Consider the following 19,415-nt stretch of genomic DNA (forward strand, 5'->3'; position numbering starts at 1 on the left):
AAGTCCCCATGAACACTGAATTTGAGCAAATACTGAACCATTGCTCCTAGGGGATATATAGGGTTAGGTTCCCATAAACCTCTAGTCACAATATTTTTCTCACCAGATCAGTACATAACCTTGTTTTATGTGTGTGTCTTTTTAAAGACACCTCATTTAATATATGTTGATTCATTAACATTGAACTCACAACTAATAGCACTACTATTCATGCCCAAATGAAGCTTATCCAGCACACGTATTTTCTTCCTAAGGCACCTCACAGCCTTCCTGTGCTTAGGAACACCAACCAGTTCTTCAGCACTATAGTTGAGGGCCACTTTACACAGTGAAATCTGGTGGCTTACGTCTGTAATCCCAGCACTTTGGGAGGCCGAGGCAGTTGGATCATGAGGTCAGGAGTTCAAGACCAGCTTGGCCAACATGTTGAAATACCGTCTCTACGAAAAATACAAAGATTAGCCAGGTTTGGTGGTGTGCTCCTATAGTCCCAGCTATTCGGGAGGCTGAGGCAAGAGAATTGCTTGAACCTGGGAGGCAGAGGTTGCAGTGAGCCAAGATCACACCACTGCACTCCAGCCTGGGTGACAGAGTGAGACTGCCTCAAAAAACAAACAAACAAACAAAAAGTGAAATCATTAACAAAAAGCACAAAAATTTGGAAAACATGGCACTAAATAGACCACAAAAAGGGCACTTGTTGGCAGTATTGAGAACTGTAACAAGAAGGCATTGTTTCCTTGTTCTACCTTGACTGGGAATATATGCCTTTAGCATCTCGTGTTTTTTGCTCTGAGTATGTGTATTTCTAAAATGACCATAAAAGCACTACAAGTATTCATTTTGGGATTACAAATACATTTTAACAAGTAGGTGAATTCACAAATATGGAATCTGTGAGACTCAATTGTACAAGTTTTCTGAAAGACAAGATGGCAAGGCTCATGGAAGGGCTTAAAGATATTCATGTCCTTTACTCCTGTAATTGTTATTCTAGAGATAATCAGTATTCATTATGGGTCACTTGCGATGAGGATGTGGAAGATACAGAGAAGTACAAGGCATTTAACATCCGACTGGGTAATGGGCTAACAGGCATAAATTGAAGGAAAAGTGAAAGATGTAAACACTGAAACACTAGGAAAAACAAATTTTTTTTTTTTTTGAGACGAAGTGTCACTCTGTTGCCCAAGCTGGAGTGCAGTAGCGCGATCTCAGCTCACTGCAACCTCCAACTCCCGGGTTCAAGCAATTCTCCTTCCTCAGCCTCCCGAGTAGCTGGGACTACAGGCACGCACCACCATGCCTGGCTAATTTTTTCTAGTTTTAGTAGAGACGGGGTTTAACTGTGTTGGCCAGGCTGGTCTTGAACTCCCGACCTCATGATCCGCCCGCCTCAGCCTCCCAAAGTGCTGGGATTACAGGCATGAGCTACCACGCCCGGCCCTAGGAAAAATATTTTAAGGAGAAGGCATCATATAGCAATATAGAAGGCTCTTTGCATTTGTGAAATGGCTCCTCTGTGGGCTAAAACAGGAAGATGGAAGCCCAATAAGCACGTGCACCCATGGGCGCATGCATACACACATGCTCACACCAGGCTTGTCCTTCCACAGAGCTTTTTCCACTTCTCCCCCACTACTACCACCTGTGCCTTCAACCGGCTCATTGGCTAATAGAGCCACAAGTAGGCGTGAAGGGCTAGTAGGCAATTTCATAGTGTAACCAGTTGGTAGAAAGTATACAGACAGTATTTTTGGGCCAGATCCTTTCTTGGATTGCTGATAGAAATAAGGTACACGACTTTAACTTTGTTTGGTAATATGCCACCCCTGTCCTCTCTGTCCTGGGGCCCAGGGAACAAAGAGACTTCCTGCTCTTGGTTAGGTGAGAGGTGTATATTGCTAGGGTGCAGTGGTCTGCTCATGATTATTTGCAGTATTCATTTCCTAGCATTTGGTATAGACTCTGTATGTACCAGAGAAGTTCTGCCGTCACAGCAGGGTGGAAACCCAGAGTTAACCAGGACAGGCTTTATGGAGGCACTGAGCCCTGAGTGGGATGTCTTGGTCTAAATAGAGGAAAATGGTGGCTCAGTGGCCCCTCTTGATTTTATTATTAGAACATGTGATGAAAAGCTTTTTGTTTTTCTGCTTTTAAGCTTATTCTTGATAAGGTGAGGACAAACCAAACATTTTCCTAGGGTGAGCCAAGTCTGAATCTGCTGTGTAATCTCAGTCATGCTGCTTATTTCACAGGACTCTGTGTGGGGGATGAACCACAGTACACTCCATTCAGTATTTCAGACCAATCAAAGCAACAACCAACAATCCAATTTTGAGGCTGTGCAGAGTGGCAAGAAGAAGAAAAAGCAGAAGATGGTCCGAGCAGATCCCAGTTTATTAGGTGAGCACAGTCCTAGTCTCAGCTGAGTGTTGGAGGAGTGCAGGTGATACAGTTATCCTGTGTGAGTTTCCATGGAGCATTGTTTTTCAAGGAGGGAAATATTTCTTTTTATCAATAACTAATGTTTTAACTGGTTCAAAATAAGTAGCCAGTATTTACTGGGCATCTCAGTGCAGGAGCTGTGCCTCATGTAATAACAGCTTATATTGTATGGTGCTTTAAAGTATTGTTTGGTGCTTTAAAGTATTGTTTGATATTTAATATGAATTTCCCTGGAGGATCCTTAGTAATTTAGTTGGAAAATGATGCTAATAATGAATGATACTAAAAGTATGTTAAAAACTTAAATGCTTATTTGTATTGAAAGCAGACCATTAATCCGATCAGGTCTTCCAAGAAGAGAACCAGTATATGTTCATAATCACTCTATGTATCATATAATTCTCAGAATTACTTTGCATTATGAGGTGACATCCCAGTTTCACCAGTAATGAGTAGACCAAGGCGCAGAGATTCAGAACATTTCCCAGTGTTACATAGCTTTCTGCTATGGGATGCCGAGATTTCAAGGCAGGCCTGTTTTCTTTCCACCCTTCTGTGTTACCCACGGCTATTTTTGTCTAGCATTATGGACCATGCAAGGCAAGCTGGGCACAGTGGCTCACTTTGGGAAGCTGAGGTAGGTGGGTCACTAGAGGCCAGGAGTTTGAGACCAGCTGGGGTAATGTAGCGAGACCATATCTCTACAAAAATTTTCGAAACAGGCATGGTGGTGCCCACCTATAGTCCCAGCTACTTGGGAGAATGAGGCAGGGGGATTCCTTGACTGGGAGTTAAAGGCTGCAGTGAGCTGTGATCATGCCACTGCACTCTAGCTTCGCGGAAAAGGTGACATCTGAATTTGGGCTTTGAAAGAAAGGCAGAAAGGATGGGGAATACTGTCTCAGGAATAACAAACAGTATAGGCTGCCCATGTTTTTTGCAACAGTGATGAAACTAACATTTTTTTTTTTTTTTCTTTTTCTTTGAGATGGAGTCTCACTCTTGCTCAGGCTGGAGTGCAGTGGCGTGATCTCAGCTCACTGCAACCTCTGCCTCCCGGGTTCAAGCGATTCTCTTGCCTCAGCCTCCTGAGTAGCTGAGACTACAGGCACATGCTGCCACACCTGGCTAATTTTTGTATTTTTAGTAGAGAGGGGTTTTTGCCATGTTGGCCAGGCTGGTCTTGAACTCCTGACTTCAGGTGATCTGCCCACCTTGGCCTCCCAAAGTGCTGGGATTACAGGTGTGAACCGCCACGCCCGGCCCTAAAATTATTTTCTATTTGTGAATGTAAAATTAGTGGCTATAAAACCATGTTGTCTGCAATAGAATACATTCGCAAGGATGGAAGTTCCGGTTGTTGTCCTGTCAGGAGGGCAGAACGGTGAGGAGGCTGCAGTAGAGACTAGGTAAAAGATACCAGTGACTTGGAATAGGGTTTTGGTAGTGGGGATGAAAAGGAGTTAGATGGATTTCAGAAATGTAGGGGATAGAATTAACTGGACAAGAATAGTGGAAAGGTCTCAGGCTTGGGGACCAGGATGGATGGATGGTGTTGCCATTTGCTGTGAAATGATAAGCAGTGGAACATGGAATAGGCTGAGGGGAATTGAGTGTTGACTGGGTTGAGTTTGAAATGTCTGTGGGACATCATGAAGAGCGTGAGACCCCGCACAGTGAGAGGCAGGTGGTAGCCTTACTGTGCCCTTAGTAGGATTCTCTCTTTCCCTCAGAGCCTTCCAGCCCTGGTGAAAACAACATGACAGTAAAACCTAACTTTTAGGACTGTCCTTTAGAATTGGTGCCTGAAGCCAGACGTGGTGACTCACGCCTGTAATCCCAGATCTTTGGGAGGCTGAGGCAGGTGAATCGCTTGAGGCCAGGAGTTGGAGACCAGGCTGGCCAACATGGTGAAACCCCATCTCTAGTAAAAATACAAAAATAGCTGGGCATGGTGGTGGGCGCCTATAATCCCAGCTACTTGGGAGGCTGAGGCAGGAGAATCGCTTGAGCCTGGGAGGCAGAGGTTGCAGTGAGCTGAGATCACGCCACTGCACTCCAGCCTGTGCGACAGAGTGAGACTCCGTCTCAAAAAAATAATAATAATTTTAAAATAATAATATTTAAAATATTATTTAAAAATAATAATAACAAAGAATTGGTGCCTGAAAGCTGGGTTTGGGAACTTGTAGATCTGGTACAATTCTGTTTTCCTCTGCTTGTCTCAAAAGTTGATGTTAAGAATGGATGGAGCAGTCTGAAATTTTTTCCAATTTGGATGGAAATAGGTGAATAGATTTTAAAACATTCCTTAAATTCTAACTGTGGGTTCTAGCTAAGAAGCTTTGGGACTTGAGGATAGGCTGTTAGGGAAAAGGTTGCTCTGAAAATGAGGTCAGACCGTTTGGACTTAAATATTCCCTTGGATCTCATCTTCTATTTATAGATCTAAGAAAGGAAGGGACTTTAAAAACCTCACTATAAGGGTGTGGGAGATAGGTCATCCTAGGAGTAGAGTTTAAGGAATCCATATACCTTGAAGGGGAAGAAAAACAAACGTTGAACAAATTATTGGGGTTACTCACTGAGGTTATGAAAATTACTGCTCACCTAAACCTCACTCTGGAAATTCCTGTCATAATTGCTCATTTTTGTCCTATACTTACTCATTTCATTTTCATTTATTACTTTTTAATTTACATATTTCATATAATTTGTATACTGAGAAAAAATTAATAACTATCCATTAGCTACACATTCCCCATGCATAAAATGGGAAAATGGGAAGTCTTCATTGAAAAAGCAGTCACTGATGGAAAGAGAATTTTGCTTCTAAAACAAACCAGCAGAGGGGGCCACAGCCTCATTTTAATTGTCAGTATTCTCCGGTATCTCCTATCTCCAATAGGCTTCCTCTCCTCCACCCCCCCCCCTTTTTTTTTTTTTTTTTTTTTTGAGACGGGAGTCTTGCTCTGCCGCCAGGCTGGAGTGCAGTGGCGCAATCTTGGCTCACGGCAAACTCCACCTCCCGGGTTCAAGTGATTTCCCCTGCCTCAGCCTCCCGAGTAGCTGGGACTACAGGTGCGTGCCACCACGCCAGCTAATTTTTTTGTATTTTAGTAGAGACGGGGTTTCACCATGTTGGCCAGGATGATCTTGATCTCCTGACCTCGTGATCTGCCCGCCTTGGCCTGCCAAAGTGCTGGGATTATAAGGGTGAGCCACCGTGCCCGGCTGGCTTCCTCTTTTTTTAGAGCTCTTCAGGTGGTCATTGTGGATCAGCAACCTGCACTCAGATGTGATAAACATACAATACAGTTTCCCCCCAGACTTTCCTTATAAGAACAACCTCACAAATCTTAAAGAATTCATGTGAGTGAGACTATGCTCTGAACCTCACAGAATGTCATCTTTAGAGCCAGGCGTAGTGGACTGAATCCGTGTTTGTGTTGCCTTGGGTTTCATGGTACCCAGAACTTTCCCTTCCATCAAATGGCTGAATTTGATAAAGAATGGCATTCAGCCAAAGGAGGAATGCATACCTTGCTGGTTTTTAAAATAACAGTTAAATGAGAATATGTCTGTTTGCTAAAAGCCTAGACTGATAATTAACGTATTAATCAACTTTTTTTGGCCACAGACTTTTCCCTTCCTGTCTTTGCATGAGTAAAATTAATTTAGCTTTTAAATTACACTTCCACTTCTTTTGCATGTAGTTCATTATTGCCTTTTATCACATTTTATCTGTTCTTAAGATACACATGAAATCAATGAAAAATCTGCCTCAGAATAAAGTAGTATTTTATTTCATAGACTGTTTGGCCTTTAGGTTCTTGTACTTGCCTAATTGACTGTTACTTTAAAAACATAAACATTAGGGTCAGGCACGGTGACTCATGCCTGTAATCCCAGCACTTTGAGAGGCCACCGTGGGCGGATTGCTTGAATCCAGGAGTTGGGGACCAGCCTGGGCTACATGCCAAAACCTTGTCTCTACAAAAATTACAAAAATTACTTGGGTATGGTGGCACACGCTTGTAGTCCCAGCTACTGGGGAGGCTGAGGTGGGAGGATCGCTTCAGCCCGGGAGGTGGAAGTTGCAGTGAGCCAAGATCGCACCACTGCACTCCAGCCTGGGAGACAGAGTGAGACCCTGTCTTTAAAAATACATATATATGTATATATGTATATATATGTAAACACTAAGGCTTTCATTATTTTCAAGGGGGAAGAAAAAGACTTGTGGGTTATTGGAACACAGTTGATGGGGTCAAACTCAGGATAGGGTTTGGAATCTTAGCTTCTCCCTGTATTTGGTCTTGTAAGCAGTTTGTACCACAGCTTTTTTGGTTAATAAATAGGCATGTTTATTTTTTTGAATCATGATATTTTTGAGTCAGTTAATTAACGTATTTTTATGTAAGACATTTTTGTTTATTACTGTTACATTTCAAATGTGTATTTATTTGAAAACTTGAACATTAAGAAACAAGAGGCTGCAGAAAACCCAGCTAATATTAACAGAACTGCTTTTAGAATAAGGGCATTGCCTGTTTACTTTTTGGTATTCAAATAGCTAAAACAGTTTGGGATTTTATTCAAGGTAGAGGAACTGGAACATTTTTGGGGAGTCACTCAGTTTAAAGAGGCATTGTTCATCATAATTTTTATCAACCTCCAATTATAGAAGTTTTGGAAAAATTACATACATGTGACCATTGGGCATTTGGCATTAGGTTTTCTTTTCTTTTTTTTTTTTTTTTTTTTTTTTGAGACAAGATCTCACTCTGTTGCCCAGGCTGGAGTGCAGTGATGTGATCTCAGCTCACTAAAATCTCTGCCTCCTGGGTTCAAGCGATTCTCGTGCCTCAGCTTCCCGAGTAGCTGGGATTACAGGCATGCAGCGCCACGCCCAGCTAATGTTTTGTATTTTGAGTAGCGACAGGTTTTTGCCATGTTGGTCAGTCTGGTCTCTAACTCCTGGCCTCAAGTGATCCACCCACCTCGGCCTCCAGTGTGCCCAGCCAGCATTAGGTTTTCAACTGTCAGTTGTGTTTGTGAGTACTGCTTATTGCCTTCAATGGGTATGCTGGTACTGCTTTTTCTAAACCAGATTCCCTTTTGGTTAATCAGACATTGCTAACTGAAATCCTTTCCTTTGCAGATGCATTTACAGTAGATCGAGTTAGAGTACTTTAATCTTGCTCTGTCTACTGTGGCAAAGAGAATATGCGAGGACTCTAAGGATCTTAATAGTGTGTCTTCCTTGGAGCCTCTTACCCTGAGTATCAAAAGCTCTGGGCCAGAACTTTCATAAAGTTTTTGACTGGTGGGAAGAAGTATTCCCATTAAAGTGGGTTGAGGTTTAAAGGGGTATTAATCCCACTCAGATTTCAAAGTTATGTGGTCAAGTAGTTACAAAGAACTTAGTGTGTACAACCCTCCATGGTAACCCCCTTGCCCACCCCCATCTCTTTAAGGTAGACCTCCTGCATGAACTTTCCCCCAGGGCCAGCCCAGCCTGTCCTTGATACACACTCACATCCCATTCTTTTCTCTGATTCTCTGAAGCAGTGGTTTGCAGGGGTTTTTTTGTTTTGTATTTTGTTTTGAGACGGAGTCTCGCTCTGTCACCCAGGCTGGAGTGCAGTGGCGTGATCTCGGCTCACTGCAAGCTCCGTTGACCAGGTTCAAGCAATTCTTCTGCCTCAGCTTCCCGAGTAGCTGGGACTGCAGGTGCCCACCACCACACCTAGCAAATTTTTTTTTGTATTTTTAGTAGAGACGAGGTTTCACTATGTTAGCCAGGATGGTCTCGATCTCCTGACCTCGTGATCCACCTGCCTCGGCCTCCCAAAGTGCTGGGATTAAGGCATGAGCCACCGCACCCGGCCTGCAGTTCTTTTTAATTGGTGATGCTATTTTGTTTTATTTTCCTAATTAGGTTATATCAGAACCCTAAGAAAATAAAGAATCTCTGTCATTGGAAGAACAGAAAGCTACTGCTGTGACCTTTATCTTTATTTTGTCTCCCTGTAATACTTCTGTGGTATGCTCAAAAACAAAAGACTGGCCAGGCACGTTGGCTGACGCCTGTAATCCCAGCACTTTAGGAGGCCGAGGCGGGCGGATCATTTGAGGTCAGGAGTTCAAGACCAGACTGGCCAACATGGTGGAACCCTATCTCTACTAAAAATACAAGAAAATGAGCCGGGCATGGTGGCATGTGCCTGTAATCCAGCTACTTGGGAGGCTATGGCATGAGAATCTCTTGAACCCAGGAGGTGGAGGTTGCAGTGAGCCGAGATCACGCCACTGCACTCCAGCCTGGGTGACAGAATGAAACCCTGTCTCACAAACAAACACAGACTTAAATTCCAGCTCACCACCTAGAATTTGAGCCACTTGGTTGCCTGGGTGTGGTCACTCATAGCCAGTTTTTTTTCTGCAGGATTTTCAGTCAATGCATCATCGGAACGACTCAACATGGGTGAAATCGAGACGTTGGATGACTACTGAGCACCTGCCAGTGGACTGGCCATCCCTCTCCTGTCTGCCGACTATGGAGTCTCCACCTTTGGACACAACACTTACTCACCATTTACTCTTTATCACTGCAACAAATCACAGAACCGATCATCTCAGGCTTTTTCTTCTGGCCCTTTGTGTCCAAGATTCTTTAATCCATTTTTGTTGGTGAACATCTCAGACTATAGATAAGTGGACTGGACCCTGTGTCTTGGGGGTGGCAGTTGGGATTACTCCCCAACAAGGCTGATTTTGGGCAGCATGTGTTCACTGTGCTGTGATTTCATCTACTGTCTCCCAGAAAGTGTGTTGGGATCGGCCATTAGCAGCTTGCTTTCTCTTGTCACTTTTTTTCTTCTATTTTGTTTTTTCTTCTTCTTTTTCCCCCCATCAGGGCAAATGGTCTAACTGGTGCAATCATGAAGAGAGTTAATGGTTAACAGACATTGGCCAATAACAAAACACCCCACGGACTGTGACTCGAGTATCCAACAGGCAGTCAGAGCTCTCCCGGTCTGAAAGTTGCATTGCCACTGCTTACTTTGGGATTGCATCAGAGAGGCCCTGAGTGGGGTTGAGATGAGGTTGGATTGGTTTGATGTTACACACTCCTCACTTGTTCTTTCTGAGCGTCCTTTCTCTGAAAGGATTTATGTTTTTCTTCGTTAGATAGTGACTTCTGAGCAAGCTGATTTCCCCTGGCATACTCCAACCTGATTGGACAAAGGAAGCTCTATGGCCTGGGAGAGAGACTATTCTTAATTTTTCTTTCTTACAAAAACTGATTTTTCCCATAAATATTTTTACTTCAGAGGACTAGGACCATTTTGTTTTGGGCCCTTCTGCTGAAAATTTGTCTCGTTTAAGAGGCAGCTAGAATCTTTACCATATGTATGAATTTGTATAATTTCATTTTTGGATAGGGATAAACTTTTGCTTCCGATAAAAGCCTGGAATTTCATCTGGTCCTCAGAGCATTGCGTGTGTGTCTTGCTGTAGCCCAGAAAAGGTTTTGTGTAAAGATTCTGGGATGGCAAGTTGTTTGCCTTTTCTGAAAAGAGAACATACAGAACCTGTCCATCTTTAAGACCTTCATCCATGGAATCTACTATACAGGAGGATGCAGTGGGCTGGAGGGGATGGGCGAAAATGGGAGCGGGAAGCCTGGCCTGGCTTCTGGTCATGGCCTCCTAAAACCTTAAACTTCAAGTAGAAATGTACTCAAGCCCTATTTATAAACAAATACTTTTCCTGCCTCCACCAAACCCCTACAGAACATCACCTGGAATTGCCACTCACACTGGGTTGGAGTCATTGGGCAGCTGTGCCTGTGCGAGAGGTGCTATGGTCTGGGCAGCCCCTGGAAAAGCACCTTTGCTTCCTGTCATTGTTGCCTGAAGAAGGCTGGAGTTGCTCTGAGAGCAGTTTGGGTTTGGAGTATTATATTTGGCTTCTATTTTTATTATTTTTGGATCACCATTCTCCCTATCCCTTCTTGCCTCCCTCCCTTCTAAACATGTATAATAACTATACAGAGACTGCTACAAAATTGTATATAGTTTTTGGATCAAATAGCATGAGGGGAGAGGAAACCATTAAAAATTGGGGCTCCTACTCTCCTTTGCTTTGTAAATTCAAAAGTGGGGGGTGGGTTAGAGGGATAGTTAAAATGTTTACAAAACTTTAGGCTCCCTCGGAACTTTTGCCAGTGTGGAGGAAAATAAAAAAGAACTTAAATAAAACCTGATTGTATTCTATCTGAGTGCACCTCTTGTACTCACCTTTATGGAGGCTGAGTTCTGCACTAAACTGTTCCTCTTGGTACCATGGAAAAGCTCCAAGCACCCAAGACATGGAGGCAGCCATGGCTTCTTTCTCTGCCAGACCACGTAGCACTGGCTGGTTCTGTATTTGAGAATGTAGAGGTCAAGGCAGATGTCGGTAAGTTTGACCAAATATCTTTTTTCTTTTGACTGTCCCTTTCTGCTAACATGTGGATCAGCTCCTGCCCTCATACCACAGACACACCCCCTCTGAACACACCCCTCCAGAGCTTGCCCACACCTTCCCAACTAGACTCTGTGTGTGTATTCAGGAAAAATGAAAATAAATTTTAAAAAATTGGGAGTGGAATGGGCAGATTAGGGGGAACAAAGTCATTTTGGTCACGGAACAGCCATTTGCTTAACCAAGGAGACTTGCTTCTATCTGAGGAATTTCCCACTTAGTAGAAAGAAACACTCTTTCCTGGGAATGTTTGTTTCTGTCTCTCTCAATTCTACTCTCTTTCATATTCTCATTTGCTCACCCTTTGACTTAGAGCCACCGTTTTCTCATCCCGTTCTATGAACTTATTTCCAAATTCTCCTAACTCTTCCTGAGTTTTGAAGTATTTGTTTTGTACGCTCTTTGCTTCCAGTTTTTTGTTTGGTTGGCTTTTTTGGAGATGGGGTCTTGTGATGTTGCCCATGCTGGTCTCAAGCCCCTGGACTCAAGTGATCCTCCCACCTCAGCCTCCTGAATGTCTAGGACTACAGGTGTGTGCCACCATGCCCAGCTCCAGTTTTGTTGGTTGATTGGTTTAAATTCAGAGATTTAAAAACATCCCAGACAAGACAGTTTGATTATGGAGACTGTCCCCAAGCAGATTGGTGTGCTGGTGGCTGCTGTGCATAACAGATTCCCTCCAGATTGGCTTACAACAGCCACTTCATTCTGTGGGTCAGGAATTTGGATAGGGCTCAGCTGGGTGGTTCTTCTCCTGGGGTCTTTGGTTGCGGTCAGATGTCTTCCGGGGCATCACTCCTGTGAAGGCTTAATGAATTAGGCAAGCTGTCCAAGATGGCTCACTCATGTAATGACAGTTGATGTTGGCTGTAGGCTGGGAACTCAGCTGGGTTGATGACTAGAGGAGCTTATGTGTGTCGTCTGTGGAATGGCAGCTTCAGAGGAGTTGAACTTAAGTGGTGATTGGCTTCCCCCAGAGAACCAGGCAGAAGCTGTGTTACGTTTTTGAGCTCTTAGCTCAGGAGTCACATAGAGTCACTTCTGTGACACTGTATTGCATCAAAGTAGTCACAAACCCACTCAGATTCAAGAGAAGGGAGCATGACCCTCTCCCTGAAACCCCCCCACCCCTTGATGAAAGGAGTGGCAAGGTCACATTGGAGAAGAGCATGTTGGGTGGGAGATATTATAGCCGTTTTTGGGAAATATCTGCATAAAATGAGTTTATGCATACATGAAGGACTTTATTTTCATTGGCTTTAAGTTGAGGGTTTTTGTTTTTGTTTTTGTATTGGAGATGGGTTCTTACTATGTTGCCCAGGCTGGTCTCAAACCCCTGGGCTCAAGTGATCCTGTTGCCTCAGCCTCCCAAGTAGCTGGGACTACAGCTATGGGCCAGTGCACCCAGCTTGTTTTTTTTAAATTTTAGGATAGATAATGGTACTTCTGGCTTTATTTAAATAATTTTTTTAGGGAAACCATTGTATTTATACATGCATATATTTTTATATATACAAATATGTATATAAAAGTATATGTTTTACATTTTCAATATATATATAATATATACATATATGTTATATACGTATATATATTGCACCCTACTTTAAAATTGACTGACAACAAAATTGGTAATTTTGTATAAAATGCCCAACTGTGCATTATTAATAAAAGTATGTGAATGACTCTAATTAAACAGAAGTGATTCTTTGAAATGAACATATTTCTGTACTGTCCTTCCAATATGTAATGTAGATCATTTTCAACAGAGTAGCAGGCAAGTGCATTCTACAGAGAGTAAAGTACAATCAGAGCACATTCCAAATGGAAGTTGGCCTTGTAGTTGATGAGTTTCTTAGAACAACAAAAGCCCAGCTATGAAGGGTGACTTTGGTCCTGCGTGAGTTCAGTCTCTGGTGAGGAAGCTGCATTGCTTTCTAAGACCCTGGAGAGTCTGGGAACCTTGAAGCAGCCAGATGTGTGATACTTATTTGCAGGTGTTGCCTGAGAACGATGGACACGTATAGCTTTTGGTAGTGCTGGTTTTGGACTGGGAGCCTAAAACCTTCAAGAGGACAGTTTCCCTCCAAACAATCAGTGGGAGTGTTTTGCAACAAAAGTGTCAACTATAGCAGTGGGGCACCACATGGGAGAAACAGCATATAGATGCTGGCAAGGAAGAAGTGGGCTCTTTACCTAATAGCTGATCTTCGACCTAAAAGCTGTCATTGCGTTCCCTTTCATTGCTGCCAAAGCGATGACATCATGGGGATGGAACTCATGATCACCTCCACACTTGGTTCAATCCAGCTGATCATAACAAGCAGAGACATCACCTCTTAAAGACTGTTCACTTGTCCCCCAGTTGTAGGAGTGGAAGGTTAGTTTCCCTTGGCAGCAAATTGCCTTTTTATTTGAATTTCTCCTTTAGCATGAGAAATGCTCCTGGGAATGATCAGTGGGTCGGTATTGGGTTTGGTTGCATCTGACAGAAAATACAAAGGCAACAGTGACAATAAAATCACTTATTTTCAAGTGAAATAGGTCATAGGTCCAAGGCTTGTGGGGTGGCCCAGGGACCCAGATTCTTTCTGTTCAACATCCTGATTGTGGCTTTCTTCTTCTGACTCATGATCCAAGGTAACTGTTACAGCACCAGCCATCATGCCTATATTCCAGGCAGGAGGAAGGAGTGGGGTGAGGCAAGCAGCACACCTTCCTGCTCAGCCCTGTTTAAGGAGCTTTTTGGGGAGCGCTATCCAACATCTTAAGTCGTACCAGCCAGAATGTAGATACATAACTACAGTTAGTTGTGGAAGCTTTGGGATTTTAGTTGAGTGCTTTCATCCCCAAATGTCACTGGGATCCTGTTACTGAGAAATTGGGAAAACAGATGCTACATTGGCAGTTGCAGTCTCTACCACATCCTTTGCAGTCTTATGTTTTAAAGTGGGAAACGTGGGATGGTTTGTGCACACTCATCATGGGAAAAGAGTCCTCGTGGGTACCCTAGTTTTGCCTGTGGACTGAGGATCTTAGGCTTTCCCAATGAGGGGACTCAGCAAGCTCTGGTTTCTGTTCCTGTGCAGAGCCAGGGACCCAGAGCAGGTGCCAGTGACCCAGCCTTACTGTGTATTTTATTTCCTAATTCTACATAGAATCTGGGGTTTGTTATTTTGTTCTGTTTTTTGTTTTGTTTTGAGACAGAGTTTCGCTCTGTCACCCAGGCTGGAGTGCACTGGCACAATCTCGACTCACCGCAACCTCCGCCTCCCAGGTTCAAGCCATTCTCCTGCCTCAGCCTCCTCCTGAGTAGCTGGGATTACAGGTGCCACCACACCTGGCTAATTTTTGTATTTTTGGTAGAGACGGTGTTTCACCATGTTGGCCAGTCTAGTCTTGAACTCCCAACCTCAGGTGATACACCTGCCTCGGCCTCCCAGAGTGCTGGGATTACAGGCATGAGCCACCAGGCCCGGCGACAAATACTACTTCTACGCCATTTTGCAAGTGAGAAGGGCATTCTTGGGCACATGTAGATGCAGTAGAGCATATGAAATCAGAGTAAACACCTTCTTAGATGTCTTATAATTAGTGCAAAGAAGTAACCCTTAGGCAATGTGGTATGGGTTCTAGGAGGCTGCATGTAAGTACCAGCCTCATTATTAACCAGTTTTTTCTGTCGTGTCTCTGGTCCTCAGTTTCATTGTCTGTTAGATGAGGTGGTTGGCCCAGATCACCTAAAGAACTTGAAACAAAAATCAGTCCCTTAGCTCCATGTCCCAGAGTCTGTAATCTGGGGTGGGACCGTGCATTGGAAATTATTTTCAAATTCCCCAGAGTTCTAAATGGACAGCCTCAGTGGGGACCCACCAGCCTAGCCTAGCTCTGAGATTTCAGCTCCAGCGGCCTAGTGTGTGTGTGTGAGAGTGTGAGGCATGTGTGCTGCAGTAAACTGCTGACATTTGGCTTCTTGACGGTGCGTGACGAGTAACCCTTTGCAGCTTTACTGAAGGAGACCCAAGTTGAAAGGCAAGCTTAGTGAGCCTTGCGTAGGGGGACAGTCACCTGCCTGGATTTTCTGACTTTGGTAACATGAAATGGAGCCTTAAGCAGGTCGGGGTCATGTTGTGAAACAAACCACCCTAGATGAACGTGAAAAAGAAAAAGAATTGGTGTTTGAAGTGTTGGGAGCAACATGGGGGAAAGTTACTGAAAGGTTAGTTAGTAACTGTAGGGAAACCACTAACACTGTGTCCACTCGTCCCATCCATCAGTTGTTAAGTCCATTTTTAGGTGATACTAACTTCAAGTTCAGTCTCGCCTAACTATTTGGTATCTTAAAGAATACATTGTATTTGTGTAAATTAGTAGGGGAAAGTAGAGAAAAGTTGGTTCGTATCTGCAAACATGTATGTATATATAAGAAGGAATAAAATGCACATCGCTGCCACGGTTCTTGTTTCTGTCCCTGGTTGTGGAGGGTGTTGGCTTAAAGCCTTTACTAAGTTCCACTCCCCCTTTGCCAGCCCCTCATCTGTTGGGTGGCCCGAACCTTCATTTGTGAGCGCTCTGAGTCTTTAGCAACCCTAAGGTCCCTGGGTTGTGGTCATCTTCAACTAGTTGTTTCCCAAGCCAGTTTTTCTTTTTAATGAAAATGTTCTAGGGAGTGATGGAAAATGTGAAAGCTAAAATAAATAAATAAATTAATTAAAAATAATAAAAAAGAATCAAACATACATAGAAGTAGACTAGTGTAACAAACTCCTACCTAATATAACCTGGCTTCAACAATTATTGACATTTTGCCCATTTTGTTGTATTTATCCCACTTTGTTCTCTTAGAATATTTTAAACCAAATCCTAGATATGATGTCACTCATAAATATTTTAATATATATGATAAAAGAGGACATTTTAGAAAAAGAACAACCCACAATGCCTTGTCACATTAACAACACATCAGGTCCATAGATGACTTTCTCAGATAGTCTCAAAGGTGTCTTTTTACAAAGTTTGAATGAAAATCAAAATAATGTTCATTGCATTTGGTTGATATGCTTTAAGTCTCCTTTAGTCTTAACAGTTCTCCCTACAAAAAAAGAGAAAAAGTTGAAAAACTGGATCATTTATTGATGGAACATTCCACATTCTCTGGATTTAGCAAGAAGTGTCTTAATGGTGTCAATTTCTTCATCCCCCCCACCTCGCCATGTTTTCTGTGAATTAGATCTACAGGCTTGACTAAAACCAGGTTCTCCCTTCCCCACCCCTCACAAGAATCCTTTTGTTGGTGGCGTGGTGTCCTTCGTGCTGTATCGCAGTCACACCGTATTGTCTGGTTGTTCCAGTTTCACTGATGTTACAGTTCATCAGTTCTGTTGCTATCAGGTTGATTCATCCATTGTAAAAGTCCTGTTGCTCTTACATGTAGCAGTTTTATCATTCCTTGATGACAATTGCCTACATATATAATTAGTTGAAAAATAGTGATTTTTGGTGGGGAGGGTTACTTTTATTTTGAAATAATTTGACTTTAAGTTGCAAGAACAGTACAAAGGACTTGCACATAACCTTCACCCAAGTTCTCTAGTTAACATTGGAACATACCTGCTTTATTTTCTCTCAATAACTATAATCGCATGGTAACTTTTTTTTTTAAATGTAAACCATTTGTGACTAAGTTGCATACATCATCTCCCTTATTCCTGAACCCTGGTGTGTTGTTTCCTCAAAGTGAGGACATGCTCCCACATACCACAATACGGTTATCAAAATTAGGAAATTAACAATACAATACTGTTAATAGCCAAGCTTCATTCATATTTCATCAATGGTTCCAGTAATTTTTTTTTTAAACAAGGTCTCAATCTGTCACCCAAGCTGGAGTGCAGTGGCCTGATCATAGCTTATTGCAGCCTTGAACTCCTGGGCTCCAGCCATCCTCGCCTCAGCCTCTTGAGTAGTTGGGACTATGGGCACATGCCACCATACCCAACTAATTATTATTATTTTTGGTAGGGACAGAGTCTCACCATGTTGCCCAGATTGGTCTCGAATTCCTGGCCTCAAGCAATTCTCACACCTTGGCCTCCCAAAGTGCTGGGATTATAGGCATGAGCCACTGCACCCAGGCCACTAATATTTTTAATAAAAGCAAAAAGGCACCGGATGTCATTCATGATCACTTTTTGTGTTTAGTTGTCATGTTTTTGAGTCTCCTTTAATCTGGAACAGGTCCTCAGTCTGTCTTAATCTTTTGCACCTTAACATTTTTTTTAGAGTGGAGGGCAATTGTTTTTTAGAATGTCCTCCATTTGGATTTGTCTGATATTTTCTCATGATTTGATTGTGATTATGAAATTTTGACAGGAATACTACAGAGTGATGTTATGTCCTCAGTTCATCACATCAGGAGACATATGAAGTCCATTTGAGCCATACTGATGATGTTTACTTAGTTTAGGTGGTGTCCGCCAGATGTCTCTAAAGTAATGTAAAGTAATGTAAAGTAATGTTTGTCTTTATGGGAGACACTGTTGAGACTACATTTCTTCATTAAACTTTTATCCATTGATGGTTCTTAATTGAACATTTACCAAGGTGCTTGCAAGCATTACTTCTACATTGATTAGTCAACCTTCTACTATAAGGAATACTTTTTTTTTGAGACAGAGTTTTGCCTGTTGTCCAGGCTGGAGGAAATTTCAGCTCACTGCAGCCTCTGCTCTCGGGTTCGGGTGATTCAAAGACAGTGTTTTGCCATATTGGCCAGGCTGGTCTTGAACTCCTGACTTCAAGTGATCCACCCACCTCAGCCTCCCAAAGTGCTGGGATTACAGGCATGAGCCACCGTGCCCGGCCGGGAAGAGCTTTTCATACACTCACGCATGCATACCATCTATATATTAGCCACAATCTGTTAGTATTTTTCATGCACAAATTGTCCATTTAGAGCTGGCTTCTCTGTCCTTTGGACAAGAAGCCATATTCCCATCATTCTTTGAGCACTTTTTCACTTTGGCACCAGAAATTCTAGGCCCATCATCTACTTTTCCTTTATCATATGTGGAATTAGTCATTTCTCCAAAGAGCACTGTCTCCTTTTAGTGGGGAATGGTATCTAAAAATCAAAACCTGGCCACTGGATGGGCTCATTGCTAGTGTGGTATCACTGCTTCTAGACTGTCCACAGTAAGATAGGGTGTTTATGTATGTGTATAGGTACAGAAACACTTGTGTATCTACACCTATCTGTGTATTCATGCTGAGATCTGCAATTCTAGTACAAATGCCACAGGATTCATTCTAATCTCTCCTTTTCATGTTTGTAATTCCCTTCAGCAGTGAGAAACCTCACACTCCCTTACCCTCAGTGTTTTTGCTTTTGCTCATTAACACAAACTTTATTGGCTTTATCCCTGCTCTCTTACTGGCCCCACTTTTTTGCTTGTGATTTCTGGGATCACCACCTATATAAGTTCCCTGTGCCCAGGTCTTTGTCTTAAGGTCTGCCTTAGGGAAACCCAAACGCAGATAGATAGCTCCCAGCAGTTTCCATTGCTAAATTCGTTTCGTAGGATATATTCACTTTGGCCAAGGACTACACCCTTCTTTTGGTAGCTGTGTAGCTGTGTATTGCTTGGCATGTTTTGTGGACCTGCACTCAATAACTACTTGCTGAATAACTGATACGTTTTGAGAAAATTTTTAGTATTTACCAAGAATCTAAGTTTTTAGTAAGGTAAATTAGAGGAAATTCTATGGTATTTTTCACCACAGCTTATGAGATTAATTTTCTATTTGCACGCCTATCAGGTTCAAGTTTGGGACACACATGCACAAAGGTCTGAACACCCTTTGAAAAAAAAAAGTGGGTTTTGTTTTTGTTTTTGTTTTGATATGGAGTCTTGTTCTGCCACCCAGGCTGGAGTGCAGTGGTGCGATCTCATCTCACTGCAACCTCTGCCTCCCGGGTTCAAACAATTCTCCTGCCTCAGCCTCCTGAGTAACTGGGATTATAGGCACCCACCCCTATGCCTGGATAATTTTTATATTTTTAGTAGAGACTTTCATAAAGACATTATAAAAATGTTTGTATTTTTAGTAGAGACAGGGTTTCACCATGTCTGTCACATTCAGTAGAGATGGGGTTTCATCATGTTGGCCAGGCTGGTCTCGAACTCATGACCTCAAGTGATCCTCCCATCTCAGCCTCCCAAAGTGTTGGGATTACAAGTGTGAGCCACAGTGCCCGGCCAAGCCTGAACACCCTTTGGAAAATTTTAGCCTAGGTACTAAAACTTGTGAAAATGAGCCATAAATTGGGTTTATTTCTAAAAAATAGCTTCACACTTCCTTGGTGTTTTTGTTGGAGAATCACCTGTCTGTCGAATGACTAGTACTACTATGCACTTCCATAATCCTCAGTA

General features: G+C 42.7%; 1 protein-coding gene across 22 annotated transcripts in view; it reads left to right on the forward strand.

The window, feature by feature from the left end:
* Positions 1–10,718, forward strand: part of GIGYF2 (GRB10 interacting GYF protein 2) — a 161,263-nt gene extending 150,545 nt beyond the window's left edge. For all 22 annotated transcript variants that reach the window (XM_054477539.2, XM_054477535.2, XM_054477541.2 and 19 more), the window contains 2 exons: positions 2,259–2,406; positions 8,900–10,718. In XM_054477539.2, the coding sequence (XP_054333514.1) occupies positions 2,259–2,406; positions 8,900–8,967 (216 nt within the window). In that variant the 3' untranslated portion in view covers positions 8,968–10,718. The remainder of the gene's footprint in view (positions 1–2,258; positions 2,407–8,899) is intronic.
* The last annotated feature ends 8,697 nt before the right edge of the window (positions 10,719–19,415 follow it).

This window comes from Pongo pygmaeus, chromosome 11, assembly GCF_028885625.2.
Source record: "Pongo pygmaeus isolate AG05252 chromosome 11, NHGRI_mPonPyg2-v2.0_pri, whole genome shotgun sequence".
NCBI lineage: Eukaryota > Metazoa > Chordata > Mammalia > Primates > Hominidae > Pongo > Pongo pygmaeus.